At 40.7% G+C, this 21267-nt stretch overlaps 3 protein-coding genes across 9 annotated transcripts; all 3 read right to left on the bottom strand.

Annotated features, from left to right (window-relative positions):
* Window positions 1–514: 514 nt before the first annotated feature.
* On the bottom strand, window positions 515–5910 carry smpd5 (sphingomyelin phosphodiesterase 5). 6 transcript variants are annotated; one of them, XM_086037847.1, is made up of 9 exons: window positions 5620–5787; window positions 5355–5446; window positions 2871–4002; window positions 1861–1936; window positions 1647–1787; window positions 1478–1567; window positions 1332–1395; window positions 1095–1254; window positions 515–906 (listed from the first exon to the last, which is right to left on the bottom strand). In XM_086037847.1, exons 3-9 carry the CDS (start codon window positions 3924–3926, stop codon window positions 814–816), a joined length of 1680 nt encoding a protein of 559 aa, XP_085893973.1. In that variant the 5' UTR covers window positions 3927–4002; window positions 5355–5446; window positions 5620–5787; the 3' UTR covers window positions 515–813. The 6 variants fall into 6 exon arrangements, with proteins under 6 accessions (XP_085893973.1, XP_085893970.1, XP_085893969.1 ...); XM_086037844.1 differs by lacking the exons at window positions 5355–5446; window positions 5620–5787 and adding an exon at window positions 5796–5910; XM_086037843.1 differs by having other exon boundaries at window positions 5355–5788.
* Window positions 5911–7322: 1412 nt separating this feature from the next.
* On the bottom strand, window positions 7323–11330 carry grinab (glutamate receptor, ionotropic, N-methyl D-aspartate-associated protein 1b (glutamate binding)). The gene is made up of 6 exons (XM_086037935.1): window positions 10999–11330; window positions 10806–10909; window positions 9913–10113; window positions 8296–8424; window positions 8070–8213; window positions 7323–7718 (listed from the first exon to the last, which is right to left on the bottom strand). The coding sequence occupies exons 1-6, from the start codon at window positions 11225–11227 to the stop codon at window positions 7566–7568; spliced, it is 960 nt and encodes a 319-aa protein (XP_085894061.1). The 5' UTR covers window positions 11228–11330; the 3' UTR covers window positions 7323–7565.
* A 1960-nt stretch (window positions 11331–13290) lies between these two features.
* Window positions 13291–20884, bottom strand: rbm24b (RNA binding motif protein 24b). 2 transcript variants are annotated; one of them, XM_086037874.1, is made up of 5 exons: window positions 20820–20884; window positions 20323–20632; window positions 19189–19312; window positions 18416–18470; window positions 13291–13883 (listed from the first exon to the last, which is right to left on the bottom strand). In XM_086037874.1, the coding sequence occupies exons 2-5, from the start codon at window positions 20488–20490 to the stop codon at window positions 13514–13516; spliced, it is 717 nt and encodes a 238-aa protein (XP_085894000.1). In that variant the 5' UTR covers window positions 20491–20632; window positions 20820–20884; the 3' UTR covers window positions 13291–13513. The 2 variants fall into 2 exon arrangements, with proteins under 2 accessions (XP_085894000.1, XP_085893999.1); XM_086037873.1 differs by having other exon boundaries at window positions 20323–20873.
* Between the last annotated feature and the right edge of the window lie 383 nt (window positions 20885–21267).

Genomic DNA, 21267 nt, shown 5'->3' with positions numbered 1-21267 from the left:
ATCAATTGTTAGGTGTCATCTTGATTTTGTGATGTCAAAATGTGACCAGCATAATGAAGAGTGTTTAAATACTAATTCTAACTGAACCAGAAAACGTATTGGTCCATTCATGGATCAGACACCCATTGTGAGTTTTGCTGATGAGCTCCTTGTTAGAAAACAGAAGGTTATACAACCAACACAAGTACAAAACAACGAAAAATTAAGAAATGCATTCAAGTAGAGGTAGGGTCAAATTAAGTTCACCTCTCAAGGTTATAGAGCGTTTTAGGTTTATCCTGCAATTTCATCCGTAAGCTGAATATGACTAACTCTTTGTGTGTAGTGTAATTCATTCAAACAATCTGTTTGCTTTCACTTCTGAACAAAGTCTCAACATGCGGTGATGTTGAAAAGTAACAAGTAGAAACCAAATTTTCTGGTCATGCCGACTCATTGGGCTGTCACAGAAATTGTCTTTTAATGAGATATGAGAAAGAAGTCAATAGGAGAAGAGCAAAATGAATAGGCACTGTTGAACAGCAATTACTGTTTATTTCTGTAGGGAATTATTGTAATGAAATAAGTACCGTATACAAAAATCCAGCCTAAATGCATAACATTGAATACTTTAAGTATTCAGAAAAACCCATACTAACACCACCTGAGATATTTTACAGAGATTTCTAGTGCATCAGCATTACATCTCCAAATCAAAATACATTATGTAAACATAAGATTATTATGGCTATCCAGCAATGTACTTTCAGTACATTTTGTTCCCTTTCTCTGAAAATGGAATTGTTTGTATTAGTTCTAAGTTCTGACTTAAAGTCAAGAGTCCATTTTGACATTCAGTCTCAAGCCCACAGGAATATGGTCCGTCAGGCCAGCCAGCTGGGTTATAAAGGATACCTCTTCCACTTCCTAAAAGAAGAGGAGAAAATGTAGTTGTCATTTTACAAACAAACAAACGAGTGTGATCTGTGTCAACACGTCATACAAATGGCTCATTAATAGCGTTTACAAAGTATTTTGTTACTTCCACAGATTGGTGGGATTGGTCAAACAAGGAGAGAAGCGGAGAACGAGAAATGTTAAGTGCAGCCACATACGGTTTGGCAGTGCTTGGAAATGGACTTTTCTCGGAATAGAATATAATCAATCCTTCGCCCGATCCACGGCTGGTCAGTTTCGGGGTAAACCAATGGCGAGCCTGCGGTGGGAACGGGCGGGCAGATGTACCACTTTCTCAGCATGTCATTCTCCAACGTTCTGCATACACACGCACACAAAAATGTTTTCTTTGCCTCATTCTAGTTATGTTGATATTCAGAGGATCTATACATTACCTTTGTAGGTTTTCCGGAGTGTTTACAGCATTGTCATACAACGTTGGCTGCTCTAGCAGGGTTCCTGGAATGCAAAAATGACAATTTTCATCATTATATGTTCAAATGGGACCTCGTGTGTTTGTCCACACGTAACATGTACGCACCAATGACCCAGGGCTTCTCTTTCCCTGGCCCTGCTCTGCAAGGGTCTTTGTATTCCTCAAAGAGACCGTGATTCTGTTCCAAGGTGTCATCTAGACAAAGAGGAGAGCAGGTGGATATTAAAGTGGATGAATTGGGGGCAAATGGCAATTGCAGGAGAGAAAAACACACCCGGTGAGCAGTTGTCAAAGTTAAAATCTCCACAGAGCACATCAAAAACCACTTCCTCATCAGGCTGTCTGGTGACTGTTTGGAAATCGCCAATCCACTTGGTGACCATGTTCAGCTGCTCACAGCGGATCGCTCCTTCGCCTTGTTCAAAAAAGACATGTCATTCATGTTTGCTTTTCCATTACCTCAAGCTTAGTCTGAAAACGTCTCTTACCCTCTGGTGCATGAAGGTGGATACAGTTGAAATAACCAACCAGTTTCCTCTGCTTCGAATTTTTCCCGATCAAGACCTGAGATTATGACAAATAAGGAAACTATGATGCCCACGAAGTCATCATTCCGGAATTCAACCATACGTTTCATAAAAATATGCCTCTGAAACCATCGTCAAGCATGAGACCACAAACCTGAATTGCTCAGGGTGGAACGGTACGCCACAGATTAAGGTTTGGTTCAAATTGGGTAGGGTAAGGGGGAAAAAAAATGCTTATCTTTATTGCAAACAGCTACAGGTTTGATGACATTTAAAATGACACGTGACCTCAGCAGACAGGCATGTGGCTAGAACGCAACAATGTCTGCGTTATCAAAGTTAAGGGGTGTTGGTCAATACATGGAGTCCACAATCTCTTTACACATTAGTTAACTGCTGTTTGTTATTTATATTATTACGCAGTTGGTGACGAGTGTGCTTCCCCAAACAAGAGAATATACTTTACACAGTATGTTACATATTTATCATTTTTTTGTCTCTTGAAATGAAACAATTGTTTGTGAATAATAAAGCTTTGTTAGCATCAACTTATGGCGCCCTCCACTGATGTTTAGTTGAATTGCAACGAGATGTGAATTTATGGACACCCCTGAACAGTAGATTGATTTTTCCCGTTTTACTTAAACAGCAGCTAACTTCTTTTATACACTAGCATGACAGTTAAGATTGTGAAAACATGACTTACTGTTACTTAAATCATTGCCCACAGAGTAATAAAGATTTTGGGGATGAAGGCTGTTGGATTCTGAAATGAATAAATGCCCTGGAAAAGAAAATCTGAATAAGAAGAATCTGGAGGTCAATGAGCAAAAACAGTCGCCAGGTGTAACGATGTGAGACGCTGATAGTAATTTGTCATCAATTGTCCTGTTCAGTCACATTCGGCTACGTTGTCTGGTGTGCGGGGGGCCCTTACAGAGCCACTTTAACAATCAACAGAAAACAAGTACCTTAGCGGAAAGAAGGCCCTTGGCAGCGAGCGCGTCTTCACCTCTGCTGTTGGGAAAGCAGTGGTACTCGGCCTCCACGATAGGGAATCGGCTGGCCAAGAAGAGGCCGCTGTTGAAGAACTTAAAAGAGGAACAGCTGCACGGGGGTTGGCAGGCGTAGCCCCCAATGTCGTAGAGTATGTGTGCAAACAAAGGACTTAGCGCACGGGTGAGCTTCTGTGCAGCCCTCTTATCAAACACCTCCTCTAAACAGAGAATGTCGACATGGGCGGGGAACATGGTGGACACTTCCCACGGCACGTCGCCCGGTTGGCCGAGGCCCTGAGAGAGCAAAGCGCGGGGGGCGCTGCGCTGGCCCGTTCGGTCCTGCTGGTTGGAGTTCTGGTTCGAGTTGTGCTGGGTGGAAGCAGAGGGTTCTTTTGTATCCTCGGGTAGATAAACCACCTCGCTGCTGGAATTTGGGATCGCAGCCTGTCTGTCTGTAGCGCCATATGTAAAGGAGTTCGATGCGGGGAGTATACTGTTGGAGGGGCTTAGAGTACCGCAGCTGCTGGGAGAGTCGATAAATATACGGATATTGGGTCGGCCCACACCCTGAGCGATGCACTCGCCGATAGCAACAGCCCTTTGCTGGGTGTGTCCCAGGTTGTTGAAGCGAGCCAAACTGTCGGGCAAAAGACACAAGTTGGCCGAGGCAAAGACGAACGACGCTTTTCCCTCCAGCTCCAAGCCCCTGTGCGTCTCATTCTGGAGTGACGCCGACTCTCGGTGGTAGCAGAAGGGTCTGCGGCACGCCTGCAGCGGGGCCCACAACAGGAAGCCCAGCAAGGCTACGGGCGCGGTCACCACAAACAGAAGAAAGAAGGCGATGGAGCCGAAGAAGACCTTGAGGGGGTAGAGGTAGCAGGCATCCTGTCGTCCCCGTTCGAGGGTAGTCAACTTGCACACGGCGATGAGGCGGTCGAGAAACCAGAAACATGGCAGAATCAAAGCCCATCCCACCGCATGGGCGACTGCAGCGCACCGGTTGGGGAATGGGGACGTGTGCAGGGCCATAGCGCAGGGCCCTTCGCTAAAAACCCCAGCGGACCAAAATCGGGTGTCGCCTCATTTCTTCTCTCGACACTGGACACTAAAGCAAGGAGAAAGAAAGAAGCCACATGTTATGACACTGCATTACAATAGAATGTGGTTTTCCAAGATGAGCGAAGTAGCTTGAATAGTTCACTGGCCTTTTAGATAAAAACGGTGATACGATAACTGTCAGAGGAAGCCAAATGAAAAATGAGGTATTAATGAGCCTATAATCCACCTGCTGTGTTGCACAGCAGGAAACAAAACCTACACGCCTTTAGTATGAGAAAAGATCCCTCCAGTAGGGATATCCCAATCACATTTTGCACTCGAGTCCAAGTCCGAGTCACCTGAATCTGAGGAGCTGCGATACTGAGTCCCCATCTGATACCTCTGCAACGTATTAAAGTGGATGGCAAGTCAAACATTTTCATTAAAAGATGTTCTACGCGGCCCCACTAGTCTAAACATGGTATTATGATTAATATTGTATTTGCGGAATATTAATTAAGCAGCAAAGTCCACCTGTTTTGATCCATCTGAGGGTGCGGCCATTTTGCCACCTGTCAAGTGAAAAGTACATCACTGATGCTCAGTAAACGACCAATCACGGCTCACCTGTTTTCTGAGTTTGATCATGTGACGATTACAAGCTGACACCATCGCTTTGTCTGCAATTTCTACATGACTATTCAATTAAAAAAACAACAACAACAACAAAAAACTCACTCACATTAATGGATAATCTAGACTTGACTCGTGCATGTTTTTGGAATGTACCATGTAAGAGAGAACAAAGGAGACTACATGCAAGGGGGTTGAGATTCAAAACCAGAACCACAGAACTGTGAGGCAGTCTTGCTAACCACTAGGAGACCGTGCTGCCCAACAATATTTCATTGGTTGTTATTTTAATACAGTATCTATATGTATTTTGGAATGCAGGAGAAACCCCACAGAGGCAGGTGGTAAGAACAATGCGAATCCACATAGAGACAAGATTGAGCAGATTCGAACTCCGAAATTCAGAAGGGTGAGGCAGACGTACAAAGTACGAACAAACCACTCCCAAACGTGCAAGATAAGACAAAAAAAAGTAGGCACCATGAAACTAAACACACGAAATTAACATGCGTGTTTTGACGTTGCAATTTCCATGCGTCACTAAAAAACATGCCGGGAAAAGATAAAGTTTACGTTTACAGCACTCTAATGCAACCGTAATGGATTTAGCCTTTTCAAATGAGTCATCTGGACACAGGGCGGAACATTCAAACAACCAGGAAGTTGCATATTTACGGTCATTGATTCAAACTTAGCAAAATGAAATGATGAATGATTCAGCCTGTCTTAATGGTTTGCACTGTTTTGCATTCTCATTCTGCTTGATGGTTGACGTCTCAAACTTGCCGTGTGTGCTGGCTGTGCTCCCGGTGCAACTCACCGTTTCTTCCTTCTTCAGGTGTGGACTCGAGTCATCGTTCCTGTGTAGGTATGCTAAGCTAACAAGGGTTGTAAACACAATCAAAAGACGCGGGCACTGTCGTATACTGAACGTGACCGTGTGCTCAACCTTCCCGACACAGCCGACTTTGTCATCGTACGTCTACAATGTGCCAAGTAATGTAAAGGCGGCGTTGACTAGCCTCAGACGGCTAACTCAAGACATTCCTACCTTTTGGCAAGGAAACTGGGCGGACCGTCTCGACAGCACATGTTGTAGCAAAACTGTACAACATATTGGTGTAACTGTTCAAGTCAGGTATCCGCGTAATAATAAACTCCCCGTTTTAAAAAACACGAATGCCTGAATTACTGAAGTGAAGTGGTCCAAATTAAATGAACACTTACCACGTCCTCGGCCTCTCATTAGTTAAGGACCGAGCCGTTATGACGTCACACGGGTGGTTCAACCCGCGTCATGTGACCTCACCTGTGGCCACGTGACAAACATACCTGACCCAGGCACAGTCGACACTTGAGCAACGCAAAACCTCACTCACAAATAAGGTCTAATTTCTTCACTTAAGTTTCCGAGGAAGAGCACTGTAGTTAGTTAGCATAATACCATGTCAACAAAACACAATTTAGGCTTGATAAAATAACCCTTGTTAGTTATTAAATTCATTATAATGAACGAAACGATTTTAAATTAATCATTAAATGTTAAATGCATTTATTTATTTTTCAAATTTAAAAAAATAATAATTTACAATAAATTGAATGGATTTTTGTTTTAAAGGAATGTACTGTATTGACTCAATGTTTAACAAACGTTTTACGCCAGGTAGTACTGTACCACCACAAAAAAAAACTTGGTTCTCCAAGTACTGTGCCACCACAATGCCCAACATAAAAGGTAAATACAACTGCACTGTACTTAAAGAAAATACTGCAATTGATATGTAAAACTGTACTGCACAGAAAAAGTCTAAAATATATTTCCACTGTACATGAAAAGCAAAATGAATATTGCTTATTTAAAAAAAAAAGTAAAAAATGTACTGTACTGGATTTTAAAAAAAGTTTATAAACATTCTCTACTGTAGATAAAACCCTCATTGTAATCTGTACGATTGTATTTCATGTTTTAAATGTCAATTTTGTGTTTAATTTTGTGATTTTTTTCCACTTACCACTCAACGAGCCCACATAGAACTAGTAAGTCTTGTACCATACTTTGACAAACACTGCCAGATAAAACATCTGAGCGACTTTTTGTGGGCTGCGGGCCATACTTGGCCCACCGCTGCATTAATTGCTCATTTTGTAAAAGTTGTGTATTAATATGGCTTCAGAATTACTGTGTTTAAGCACAAACAAAGGCTGTGGGATGCAATATGGTTTTGTTTCACACTCGTCAATAAAAGTGTGGACAAATTGCAATAAGAAATGAGTTGTGGTCAAAGTACAAGCTGATATCTGAACCAACACCACAATTTAAACAAAGTTTTTTTAGGAACACTGGATTAGTTGGTTAGAAATTTTCACACAGTGAATAATATATTAGAATGGGAGGTCCATATCAAATTTGTGTTTGTAGTGATCATACTGGAATACTTGTGTTTGCACTCCATCTAATTTCTGATTTTTAAAGAAAATTAGAAACAATAAAACGACTAATGGGTTTGCAATTAATTCATGATGCATACACATCATTAGCCATTAGCATTGGTTTGCTTGAAGTGGGGTAATAGAGTTGAAACATTGTATTTGATAAGATATCACTTTTAAAGTGCATTCATAGTTTCTGGGTTTGCAATTAAACCATCAGGTTTTAAGTTTTAAGTGCACACGTTTGAAACACACATGCGAATATTAGTAAATGGTCCAATGTATAATACATTTCAATGGAACACATTTTTTAACAGACTATGATGTACTTAATAAAAGTTTAATGAGGCAAAATATTACAAACAACCAATCTAGATGTTCCGTCATAATAGTACCACCACAGAATAGCATTTTGAGTTTGGAAAAGGCCGGGTGAAGAAAAGACAATTTACCAGAGTACTTTGATCAGTGAAAGCAAACAAGTGGGAAAAAAAACTACAAGATCTCATTTCCATGCAAATCAGCAAAAACAGTATTCCGACATGATTTTCTCTCACTTTCTTGAGCTCAGCTGCTCCTGGCCCTTCCCAGAAAACCAAGAATGTAGATAAAGACGTTGATGATGTCCATATACAGGTTAAGTGCAGCAAAGACATATTCTTCAGGATGCAGGGACAGTTCCTTGTTGCCAAGCAGCAGCTGGGTGTCCACTGCCAAGAACTGTAACAAATGAAAGAAGTCTCTAAAGGCATCTACAGGGGGATGCAGAAATTGTCACATATATATTGTATATGTATTGTGCATTTTTTGTGTAAAAAGCTCATCTGCATTTTTGATTGGCTGTTATATCTGCGACATTGCAACGTCTTTTAACGGAGATTAAAATATTGAATCAAAGTGAATTTGTGTGGCCTAATATGTATAAATAACACTGACATTTTGGTATAAACTTGAGACTTTAGGGACATTGGTAATCAATATAATATCAAGAAAAAGAATACTGTCACAAACATCTGACATCCGCCACCCATCAGGATGCAAATATGTGTGTGTGTTTGCGCGAGGACTTACACAGGTGAAGAACAAGGCTCCCAGTCCAGCATAGAAAATGTGCAGGATTCTGTTACGCATGATGATGCACAGCAGGCTGAAGAGGATGAGGACAACCAAGCAGACGAACATCACACCATAACAGGAAGTGAAGTCATATTTGGTCTGTGCAGGGATGACAAGCATGACATTTAACTTCAACTGCTCCTTAAACGAGCAGTGCTGCAGGGAAGTGGCAGATATCAACCTGGAGAGAGAAGATGACCACTGTGAAGCAGACCACAGCTGTGATGCCCAACGCTATGACCACTGTGTCGGTTTCATGGAAGCTGGCAATCATTCCCACCATAAACGACATACTGAGGGTCAGGATGGACTGAAATTAAGAAAAAATACTTTTTAGGAGAACTTGGAACCTACAGACCATCTAGAACCATGAAACAGAAAAAAAATGCTTTTAAGCAAGATGAAACCTTTTATGAACCTTTTACACACAATTAATGCGACCTGTAAACTGTAAAACTAGGTCATTTGTTTCGTAATATTTTCGTAATCTTTGAGGGATAAAGTAAAAATAAACAACAGAAATAATGTTGTTGCACAGGTGTGTACACCCTCTTCTAATTGGGACGTTGCTGTGTTCAGAATTGACTAATCGCGTTCAACTCATGTCTCCCAAACCTCCCAATCCCATGTGGGGAAAAGTGTTATGGTCTGATGAAACCAATATTGAACCTTTTGGCCATAATTTAAAAAAGGACCCAAATGCAAACCCAAAATTACTCAGCACCATAACAACACTACTGTGTATACCTAACGTGGAGCATGGTTAGGGCACCATCATTTTTTGGGGCTGTCTCTTCAGCTGTAACTGGGTGGATGGAATTATGAACAGTTTCAAGTAGCAGTCAGTGTTAGCACAAAACCTTCAGGGTAGAAAGCAAATCAAAAAATATCAGGAAAAACCTTCAGGGTAGAAAGCAAATCAAAAAATATCAGGAAAAGCCTACTTAAACATCTGAAATTTACTTAGTGATAATCAGAGGCACATTAAATGGTGACAGGTGTCTGGGGACTCCCATTTAACACGGGTTTGAATGTGACTGATTAATTCTGAACACAGACACACAGAACACAGACATGGTTTTAAGAGGTTGTGCACACTTGTGCAACCACATTATTTCAGTTGTTTATTTTTACTTTCTCAATTGAGTTTTACAGGTTATAGGTTCCATTAAAAGTGGAAAAAGTTTGGAAAAGACTTAAAGTATCTTGGTGATCTTATTCTTTTTTTATATCACACTACCTTGGCATTTGAACAGGGGTGTGTAGACTTTTTATATCCACTGTACATAGCTTAACTGTCAGTGAAATAACTTTTCTTAAATCACTGTTACAACTAGATGTATGTAATGTACTGTCTGTACAGTATGTCAATATGACATTTAAAAGATGTATACAGTGTTACCCCCTAGTATGTTTGTTTTTGTTTTATTTAGTACAAAACATTTTTTAAGGGGACATCTAAAAAAAATGTTTTTACAATAATATATATACATAAAAATTTTTTCATCCATCTCATGAGGTGGACATTGCAACTTCCTGCTGACTGATAATGACATCATAGTTGCTCAGGGCTAAGGTACGGACCAATCACGAACGTGATCTTGCCAACGTCACATGCCCAAAATATAACAGGTGAACAGGATGGATGAAATAAGATTGCGGCATTCCGTCAAGTACACTAAAGCACAACCTTTACATAATTTTCATTCAAGAATCCAGATCAAACAAACAAAAAAAAAAACTCCTCCCAATAGTGTTCACCATTTACAACAAACCAGGACAATCAAAAATGGCTTACTAATGCAATCAGGTTCCATGGATGTTTCCTACGGAGGTTTCCAGAGCAGCTGATGGCGCACATGCACACAAAGAATGTGATGTAGGACACAATATAGGGCCAGAGGTTTTCCTGCGCAAACACCTTGATTTCATCCACAAAGGTGAAAAACATCACTAAGGAGAATGTCACCACCAGTTGAGCAGTTAGCAGCAAGAACACCTGCAGGGTGAAAGGAGCGAGTGGAGTTTTCTTTTTATTTTATTGTACACATTGAGACATTACACCATAAGACAAAGATAACGACAGTCAAGCACCCCCCCCCCAAAATCTGCCAATTTATGTGAATTTTTTTCTGCTGTCAAGTAAAACTAGAGGACAAAGTATTGTAAAACAGGGAAATAGTCTGCCTGTTATTCGTATCTTCAATGCTATTAGCGTCAAGGGGCCAAAAACGTCTGATTAATTTGTTATCTAAATTTTTTTCTGCCAAATATTGGAATCTAAAAAAAAAATCCAGTTGGCTCTTATGACTCATATAAATAGATGTGATATCAGTACATTTAGTTTGTATACATATTACTACACACATACAGTAAGTGGTGCCTTGTCTCAAAATACTTATACGGTATATAATAATCTTTGTTTCCTGATTATTTTGACATTACACTTCAAGTGAGTCCAACTGAGTTTACTACCATCATTTTGTGCATTTTTTTGCTGGAAAGAAGTTAAAAAAAAAAATAAATAAAAATGTCTGAACATATGCCCTTGCTCACAAAAGGTTGGGAAACACTGCATTAGCCCACCGTGATGCCCATAGTGTGTCTATTCATTAATCATTTTAATAATTTCTTGTTTGGCCGGAATATTTTCCCACATGGTCTTTTTCACCGTAGTAGACTGCCCCCTACCTTCCGAATGAAAGCTCTTCTTAAGGTTTTGTTATCCAATCCATAACCGAAGTCGTGGTTATCATCAAATGGTGGCGGGTCCTCCACAATGTAGTTAGTATCACCTGTAGTGTCAAACCCCAACCATAAGGGACAACAAATACATGAACGTACTTTATTTGGAAGTACGGGGGGGCTTTACACTGTTACTTACCGCAAATGTCGTCGTGAAAGCCGTATGCAGGTGGACAATAATGCGAGGATGCTTTGTTGCTCATACTGAAGGCTCCAGGTACACCAGGCCCCAAAGCAGCAGCCGGAGGTAGAGGGAGACCCCCGGGAGAGTCCACAAACATGTTCTGGCCTGACGCGGACGCGAACGACGTCTGCTGCGGTGGGGGTTGCTCGTCCAGTAGAGTGTATGCAGTTTTATCCGTGGCCATTTCCGGCTGCAACCGATAGAAGACGTCCTTTGTGTTTAGTAATTACAATAGTATATGCGGACGGTCGAGACAAACACCATCAACAACAGTGGAGTGACGTCACTATCACGTGATTCGCTCATTTCCGGGTGTCGTAATTATTAATGAATCATTCATTCATTTTCAGAAACTTTCCAACGTTTTATTTTTACTCCTTACATTTGAAAACAGAGAGGAGCTAGTTACAAAAGCAAGTAGCCATAATAAAATGTAATGAGTAGTATAATGTATCATTGTAGTAAAAATGTTGCTGCTGTTGAGTGCACTTCTGGAGCACGCACAGGCACCACCTAACTACATGTATCGGTGAAAGGGAAAAAAAACCAAATGTAGTTGCAATGTTATTGTCTTTGACCCAGGAAGCTGAGGCACCTTATGTGGGGGATGAGGGGATGGGAGCGGAGGTGGTGGAGTAGGAAGATGTTTTAGTGACAACGACAATTTGAACTAAAAGTCATCATGTTAGCGAAAATCACTCGTTGTAAGCTGCCCGAAATGTGTGTACAGTATATCAAATGACCCAGTTAAATGTTATGTAAACACTAATACAGGTACCAAACGTCAAGTGAAGAGAAAACATAAAACTTCGGTCTTAAAAGGTCCTACATGGGCGTGGTTGAACACGTCAAATTAATGATAAGACTATAAATAGCCTCCTACTGCAGTAAAACAACTCATACTTCCTCATTGGACACATTTTATTTTGCTTCATACAAAATATTGACATGCATTCGTAGCCTGTTAGCAAAAATACACAGAATAAGTACCATTTTGTTGGTAGTTTTCCCTTTATTTGACATACAAACATCCAACTATACTTTTTTTTTTTTTACAAAATATCTATGTATTGTAAAATGCAAGGTAAAAGACATTTGCACTTCACATTCATTGACAGACGACAGCAAACGGTTCAAGTTCATAAGCTTCCTTATCAAAGTGGTCAAGTAGATGTATAAAACGGGCAACATTTAAGAGTCTACAAGACATTACAAATCTACAGAAGTTATTGCTTATGTTCCACTCATATTTTGTTCTTTATACAAATTGTAGCACTGTTTTAAACATCCACGGCATGCTCTTGATGAACGTTGCAGTGGACCTAACTAAACACCAAACACAAAAAATGGTTTATTGTACGCTTTCATAATAAATACATAAATAGCATAATTTAAAAGGCACATTAGGAAACAAAATGAAAGATTCACATTCAATTTTTTTTTTGCTGAGCTTGCTTAATGTGCAATTGATGAGTGAGGAAGGTTAGTGCTTTTTTTTCCCAGCTTCAGTATTTAGCTAATCCGCTATGGAAAACACATGTACACTACTCACAAAGTTATAAGCATAATGGGCTTTTTGGTGAAATTTCAGGATGAACCTAAAGTGCACAACAACTTTCACAGGTGAACTCAATTCAACCTTCTCTAATATTTGGAATGCACACATCCAACATTTCAATTTTGCAGTACTTTTTGCATAACGCGCTGTTCTCTAACAAGAAGCTGAATGGCAAAATTCACAACGGGTGATTGAGCCATGACAATTTCCAAAGATATCCACTTCAGTGCCTTCCTTTAACTCTTCCAGTTTGTGACTCATTTGCAACTTAACACTGACAAGCTAAGCTCATTGCCTGACAATGGCAAGGTACTTTTGATCAATTATTAGGTGTCATCTTGGTATGATGGCAGGAAATGTATTGGTCAAATGAAGTTGCACAAAGGTTTAGGCACGGTCAAATTAAGGTGCCATGTCAATGTTATAGTGCATTTCAGGATTACCTTGAAATTTCAACTGCGAGCCCAATATCCCTAACTTTTTGGTTAGTATACATACTTAAGGGGAAACTAGACGGAGCTGTCTGCATAGATTCAGCTGATACAAATCCTGAAAAATGCACCATGAGCGACTCACTCATATTCATACACGTTTTGGTATTTAAAGTAGTGGGGAAGACACTTGATCATAAGACATGAATGCGCTTGGGAACACTTACAGAATATATACAAAAAAAATCAGTAATGAGGTTGAGTTAGTCTGCTTTTGTTAACATTCAATCTTTTTGCTGATGTATAAATATTAAATAATGAAAAAATACTGATCTAATTTGAATAAAATACAGCATTTGTTTGCACATCCTGTCATTTTCTTCACTTTTCAAGTTAAAAGCTTGTGCGGACAACCCTCATCGTACAGTAACTTAACCCCGGTTGCACGGGGTGGTGACCTCTCAACCGCGCCATTTTCTTTTCACTGCATGCGATCCGTCTGCAGCTGCTGAGGCTGGTACTGGCTGAAGGCGGCGGCTGCCGCCGCGGCCCCCGGGGTGGCTGCGGAGGCGAGCGGCTGCTGGACCGTGTAGCCGTAGCCGGCTGTGGTCATGTAGCCCGTCGGGGCCGGGGAGGCCGCGTATGGATACTGCTCATAGGCGGCGGCAGCTGCTGCGGCAGCGGTGGCAGCTGCAGCTGAGTACTGAGCATAAGCGGCTCCAGTGTAGTCAAGGTATGGCGAGGTGGCGGCGGCGGCGGCAGCTGTTGCCGTGGCAGTTGTGGGTTGTACATGAGGGATCACCATACTGGGCTGGACAAAGGCCTGAGGGTAGACATAGTGAGCCGGGATCCTGTAGGACACAAACACACGCTGGTGTCAAAGGTAAGCCGCAGCGGGTAATCCTGCAGGCGCCACAAATACGTCAATCCAGTCCTCAGAACACAGCAAATCCATTCATTAACAACTTGGGGGAAAAAAAACCCTACCTAGATAAGGAAAGTTAAAAAAGCAGCAAAAACCACAAGCGCAATAAAAGCACCTGAATCTTAAATGTCAACCCAGCGCCGCACCCCACAACCTGGCGACAAAATGCGAGCCGACCGCACGACACCACAACGTCAAAAAAGGAAGTGGGCATCAATGTGCCCACACTGTCACACCAACAGCACACATACAGGCATGCCCACACATGTTAGGTCCTTAAACACAAACAAAAACAATGAACTGCAAACAAGTCCACTTCACTGCTACGGAAACTGAAAAATGGAGGGGCGAGGCTATCTTCTGGAGAGATGGAACAGTTTTATGGATTGAGCTGGATACAGTGGAACCCTGAAGGTCCCCTGCTAGTGGTGCAACGGATCATCTTTGACCCATGATCCGTATGTCATGCGCCACGGTTCGGCAAGCACATGGTCCGCGGATTGGTTGGTGGAAAAAAAAAAAAAAAAAAAAAAATCAATTGTATTTCAATTGCTCACGTGAAGGCGCCATGTTCAATCCACATTCACTATAGTCAAACACAGCAGTAGTCATGTATAGCGGGTTTGATCCATTGCACCCGTATCCCCTGCTATGTCGTGGTCCATCCTTTACACCTCCTCTATATCAGATTTAAAAGTACTTAGAAACATTAACATTATGAACATTTCAGACATACAAAGACTTCACGTGTTAAAGTATTTTTTTGGTGTAATTAAGAGTAAGAACAGGCAGAGAAAGTATGCTGTTTATACGCGTTGCTCTGCCCTGCGAGTACCAGTCCCACCCAAGAAAGGAGAAAATAGAACACCATTTTTTCATAGTTTAAAGGTAAAATCAATCCAAACATATTTTTTTCAAGAATATGTTCCCAGCAGGCCCACTAGTTGAAACACGGCATTCTGATTAATTTTGCGTTTGTGGAATATGAGTTAAGCAGCAAAATCCATCCCTTTTTAGCCATCTCAGGGGGCAGCCATTTTGTCACTTCTGTCGACTGGAAATGACATCACAACTGCTCAGGGGTCAGGTAAGGACTAATCGCGGCTCAGCTTCAGAAAACAAATCAGCCGTGATGTCATTTTCAGTCGACAGAAGTGACAAAATGGCCGCCACCAGAGAGTGCTAAAAACATGTGGATTTACTCTTATTCCACAAACGCAATATTTATCCAAATGCCTTGTTTCAACTATTAGGCTTGCATAGAACATATTCTTGAAAAAAATATGTTTGGGTTGACTTCCCCCCCTTTAAACCTGATTACTGTATACCCTCCTACACTTTCAAAACCTTAAAATGTACTAATACAAACTTTTTGGACACATTTTAAACATTCAAACACGCACACAAAAGAATTTTCAAGCATGAAATGTATTGAAAATATGTAATAATGGAATAAAAACTAAAAGCATTGGTTTTATAAATAAAATCTTAAAAGACCCCTCTAAAATGATATAATCACACCCAAACTTACAGTATTTCAGCTTTTTTAAACCTACTAAATGTATTTCAACACAACAGCAAAATCAAGGATATAGCGCAAGTACTAAAGGTGAACCAGGATATAGCGGAGGATTACTGGTGATGTAAAACAAAATCATCCACACCCCCACAGTATGGTAGATCTCAAGCACTGTAAATCGTACGTCACCATTAACGATGGTGTGTGAAGGACTTCGGAGGAGTGTCTGTTCGGCGAGTCTCTTTACGTTATGACCGAACAGCTGACTTGGCAGTTTTCATTCCTGTCTTTTCTTTTATTATTGATGCTGACCAGAAGAAAAACTTGCACCACTTTGGCCACTACGATCTGATTCTAATTCTAATGTTACATGTCATGCTATCACTAGTCAACTTCTGTGGCGGCATCATAAAAATGATGGGATGGGCGGTTGGAAGCCAAAGAAAAGCTTGCTTGCCTTACTTCGAATGTTGCTCACTGAGCTGAAGTGTCGCAAGATTAGACGACGTATGACATCACGTATGGTGAAGGTTCTATTTGTTTTTGGTCCACTAAAAAGCGTATCTTCCTGAAAACTGATAACTTGTGTGTGGTTCCACTGTACTCCACTGATACCAGTAGAAGGGGACCAAGATGACATTTGGCTTTACTAGAAGGTTTTTGACACACACAAAATATATTGAAGAGCAGGTGTGAAGAGGTTATATCTGTCCCTCTTCTTGACATACAAGAACCCCCACACACACAAGCGTACACATGCCAACTTGATTGACAAGGGAGGCTGGAGGCAAGGCTATTTTTGCCGCCCTTGTCATGTCCAAAGGACGTGCTGATCTCTTTCAGTAACACATGGCAGGGCACTCGTCAACTGGAGCGACTCATCTACGCCACTCTGATCTCGTGGCTAGTGCAAAATATCAGATTCGCAAATAATCGTCTAGCTCTTCTTAGTATCGATAAAAAAACGTCAAATGTAGATGGTTTCAAAATTGGCGGTTATTCAAAAGGAATTAATGGCCATTGATTTATTTGCTATGTATGTGCTAACAACAAACTTGATCTTAGGTAACCTCAACCGCACCCCTCACCCCCAGCAGAGGCTGTCATATAGCCAATAAACACAATTTGGATCTTTTTTTTTTCTTTCATTTCACAAAGTTGATTATGTGAAAGGGACCCCGAGCATTCATTGTCAAAGGCCAGAAAGTATCATTTGTCTGTTTTCTGGAATGCAGCATAAGCCCAAGCGCAAAACCAAAAACGTAATCATTTTATATGATTGTGATTGTAGTTTAGTTATTGTATCTGTAATGACATTTTTAATTTTTTTTTTACATATTTTCATATCATCGCTGTCCTGTGAAAAACAACTTAACAAGTATGTCCGATTTTGGAAATTTTTAAAACGTTCACATAAATGCGACGTGTAACACGGAAAATTTTAAAAGATGAAAAAAAAAAGGACATAAGTGTTTTTCAAGGGTAGCAACGATGTTTACACAGTAGTTAGTTTTGTTGCCAGACATACTGATTGAAATAATTCTTGTGTGTTTTCTACATATGGATTGATATATATTAGAGTATCACGCAATTCCTGTATTGTCAGACTACTGTTGATGTGAAAATAATTTTTTTTAGGGTGGTAATCAGATTGCATTGAGTGTTACTTTGTGATTACCACCTTTACCAGAAACTATTTTACGTAAACATTTCAACTTTTTTCACCTTACTTTCTCCTGACCTGGCCTATCCGTCCCTTTTAAAAATGGCATGTGGCCCTTGACCACAAACTTTTTTTAATAAGAGAGCTTTTAAGGAGGAGCTGGTCCTTGCTTTGATCCATTTTTTGCAGTTCTTCCAATGGAGGGCTAAATAAAGGTGCTTTGTAAGTCACCAGGACACATGGGTAATCTGCAGCATGGGACCAAAAGGCTTCCACCTGTTGTCCACAGCTGAGCGGCGATGCCTGTGCCATGCATTATTAACAGCGCTGCTCTATTTTCCATCCGAATTTGAGAGGCCACAGAGATCATTGTAGCAGACAGCTGCTGCCTGTGAGGCACGCTCGGATCTCGTGTCTGCAGCCCGGAACATTTGTCTGTTGACCTGCAGAGGTCTACAGTTGCTGCAGTTATTTTCTGCTCAGTATTGTAGGTGTACAACTGAACTCAAAAGCAGTGGGTTAATTGAAAGGAAACAAAACTCCCACATGCAGGCCAAGTGTTTGTTTTGTTGCAGGGAATCCAATTGTGAGCTCTTATCAAAATCCTTTTTTGTCCATTCACAACAAAACATGATCATCTTAAGGTTAACGAAAAAAACTGAAGGGAGGCAGAATGAACAGCAGGCTACAGCACAAAGAATTAAAGAGTCAACACCCCATTGCAGAGTTACACCGTCCTAGCAAAACTCACTCAAATCGTGAACGAAAATGAACTCCCCAGCCCCAAACAGTTGTAGAAATGAGCACACAAGTTAAGCTGAACACCACATCATACTGAAAACAAGGCACACACCAATCTATGTGCTATGAAAACCAAAAAGAACATCAAAAAAAAAAAAAAAAGACACCCATGCATCTAGTCACCATTTCAGCTCGTTTGTGTATGTTTACAGGTAACACTTTAGCGCTCTGCCCAATAGTAGACTCAGTTATTCCTCAAACCATCATCTGCTATTTTAACCGTTACCGAGCCTGTCAGATCAGAGAGAGACACAGACAACATGAAGTCAATCCGGCAGTTGGCTAAGGAAAAGGAGGGGGGGGGGAGGGGGTCGGGGGACACATGTTCAATTCCGTCACAGTCAACGCTGAGAGGAGCACTCATCATCGCTCACATGTCCTCATTCAGCGGGGTTTAAACAGGTGATAGACACAATAAAAATGTCATGATAAAGTGACTGTCCTGTTTTTTAGGGGGACAGATTGTGCAACATACCCATAAGGCCTTTGGATGAATGCTGGGTGGATCTGAGGCATACCAAATGCAAAGCCTAGAAAAGACACAGCAAGTTAAAAAAAAAAGGAGAAAAAAAAAGATCAATCTGAGATCTGAGGTCAGTCTATAAACACTAACAACAAATTGCCAGACAGTTAGGAAAGCAGGGGATTTTCTCTTTGGGAGATCTGTAACAACATTCTACAGCAGAGTGGACATTGAATTTCACCTTGAGGGGCAATGAGTAGAAAATACAACATACACTCCTCTTGAAAAGTGGTTTCTATGAAAACACACCGTTGCAGATAAACACTACAGTTCAAACGTTTTGGGGTCTTTATTTATAAAGAAAAACAGATCTTAAATTTTACCATATTAACAATGCCTAGACAGCGACTCCGTTTATTTATATAACAATTATTTTTACTGGGGGGTTAAAATGCTTTTTAAAAAAAACAACCAAAAAACACAAGGACATTTTTAAGTGACCCAAAACTTTTGAACAGCTGTGTATTAGTAAATTGATTTTTATATTGTCATTTTACAAACTGTAAACACAAAACTGTATTCAGCTCTTTATACACAGGAGGACAACAGTTCTAGTTTACAGGCTGAATGTTATGTTGGTGTACATTGTAATTTTCTTTGTTGACTTTCCCTACAACTTTAGGACAAAATTGTCAAGTGTGAGATCCTCGGGGGTGCAAGCAAATACAAATGAGGATCCGAATAAATAAATATTCCTCCTGGAGTGATCAATGAGCACCTCTCACCTGGCTGTATGACCCGAGGCTTAGCTCCTAGGTAGGCCAGGTTAACATTGGCCTTCCTGCCATCTATAATGGGGTTTGGATCCTTGCAGGCTCGGTCAGCAGAGGCTCGGTCTGCCATGGTCACCTGTAGGAAGACAAAAATGATACTTGATAAAGCAACAACATGCATTTTTTATAACTAAAGCTTAAATTAGTGTTTCCCAAACTTAGGGATGGGTCTTTGGGTCTTTTTGATGCATGTTTATTCGACACTGTACTTCATTACATTTTCGAGGTATCTATACTTGCGTTTTATTTTTCTCATGACTGTAGTTACTTCCGACTCCTTAAAAAATATATATGTAGGATGTAAGTAGAAAAAATATATATGTAAGTAGAATGAAATCAGGTCAACCACGGTTGACATATTGATAATTGAGCTCTTGGCAACCTGACTTGAACCAGGGAGCAAGATATTCCCCATCCAAAGACTCATTTAAGATTTTTTGTGACTTGTGCCTGCTTAAACACCGGCTTCTGGCATTTAAAAGCCATCTGATCTCAAAAAATATATTAGGGAGTGTTTTTTTTGTGTGCTTGTTATCATTAGTTAATTTAGCTTCTTACAAGGTTACACTTAGAGGGTAGCTATGAAAACTATTGTGCGTGTTTTTTTACAGTTGTGCCGAGATAACATACATTGACAGTGCTATATTTTGACCAATTTAATTTTTTTGCAAATAAATGCGCTAAAGGACAATAATTATATTTGTAATTTGGGAGTTATCCTGTCAGTAGTTTAAAGAATTTTAAACCTGTTCATTTTACTCATCCTATTAATAGCAAAATCAGACGAAATTGATTATCAGTGGTCTCAATATTTTCCAACGCTGTAGTTGACAATAAAAAATACTGATAGCCTGTACATTTTTTCCTTACCTTTACTGAAAAAAAATTTAATACACAAGTATCTGCAAGTACTGTACAGTGTGAATAATTTTGCCACCTCTGCTTTTAAGCACGGTGCTCCCATTAACTTGACACATGTCAACATGTCACATTTTCATACTGGCAGCAAATCAGCCGGTTGCACGTGCTCCAGGAACGTTACAGAACGCCAACTTTTTCCGTTTTTTTTTTTGAGTGAACACTTACAAATCCATAACCTCTGGACTTCCCCGTCTGGCGGTCTGTGATAACCACAGCCTCTTCGATGTCCCCGAACACCTCGAAGTACTTCCTAAGACTCGAGTCGGTGGTGTGGTAGGGGAGACCTCCCACGAAGATCTTGGTGAAAGTGGTGTCTTTCTGGGCCGAATGCATATTTTATGTAGTTAATTGATTTAGATGAGTTAAAAATAAAACGGGGGGAGGAAAGCACTGGGCAGCTAAGACAAACGTCTGGATAGAGGGAGAGTTCGTGAGTGTGTGGAGTGTGGCTCAGACAGGACAAGTCCCCCGGTCGCTAGCGAGGGGGAGGGAGAGGAGGAGGAGGAAAAGGACACCTGTTAGTTTGTTGCCCACTTGTCAGAGTGTGTGACACGTATGTAACTTAAGTGGCGACCATCTCGCTAGAACTGCCCCACAGCAGGACAAAGTGCGAAAACGTGTCCAAAAAAATGAATGTAAAATGTGCTGATGTTGTTTATTACATTGTGGGATTTTTAGGAGTTGAAGTGAGGTGGTACTTGTACGCTGAGCGCCCCCTGTTGGCTGGAGGAGGTCAGACGCAGGTTTCCCCTCTGGATAGGAGCAAAACAAGTGTACGTGTGCGTGTGTTCGTGTGGTTGGGGGTGACGTCGACACAACTTCGTACGTTCTCTTACTTTAAATTACAGGTAGTACAGACGTACGTACGATTTATGAAGTTTATTAGAGTCAGCTACAGAGGATACACACAGCCATGTTGTCCATCAGGCAATAAACCTGCACACAGTAGGCAAGAACGCCATGTAAGTCTAAATTCAAATGTTAGTAACATGATCCCCAAGTGATATAGTGAAATGGCTCACTTATTCTAAAATGAAGAAATAAACATATAAAAAAAGAAAGGGATACACAAAATACAAGCCCAAATATAAGGCTGAGCGAGAATTGGCT

Source organism: Filicampus tigris, chromosome 8 (assembly GCF_054856515.1).
Source record: "Filicampus tigris isolate MCC_2025a chromosome 8, RoL_Ftig_1.0, whole genome shotgun sequence".
Lineage (NCBI taxonomy): Eukaryota > Metazoa > Chordata > Actinopteri > Syngnathiformes > Syngnathidae > Filicampus > Filicampus tigris.
The sequence above is the reverse complement of the archived record's forward strand: the minus strand, read 5'-3'. Positions and strand labels throughout refer to the sequence as shown.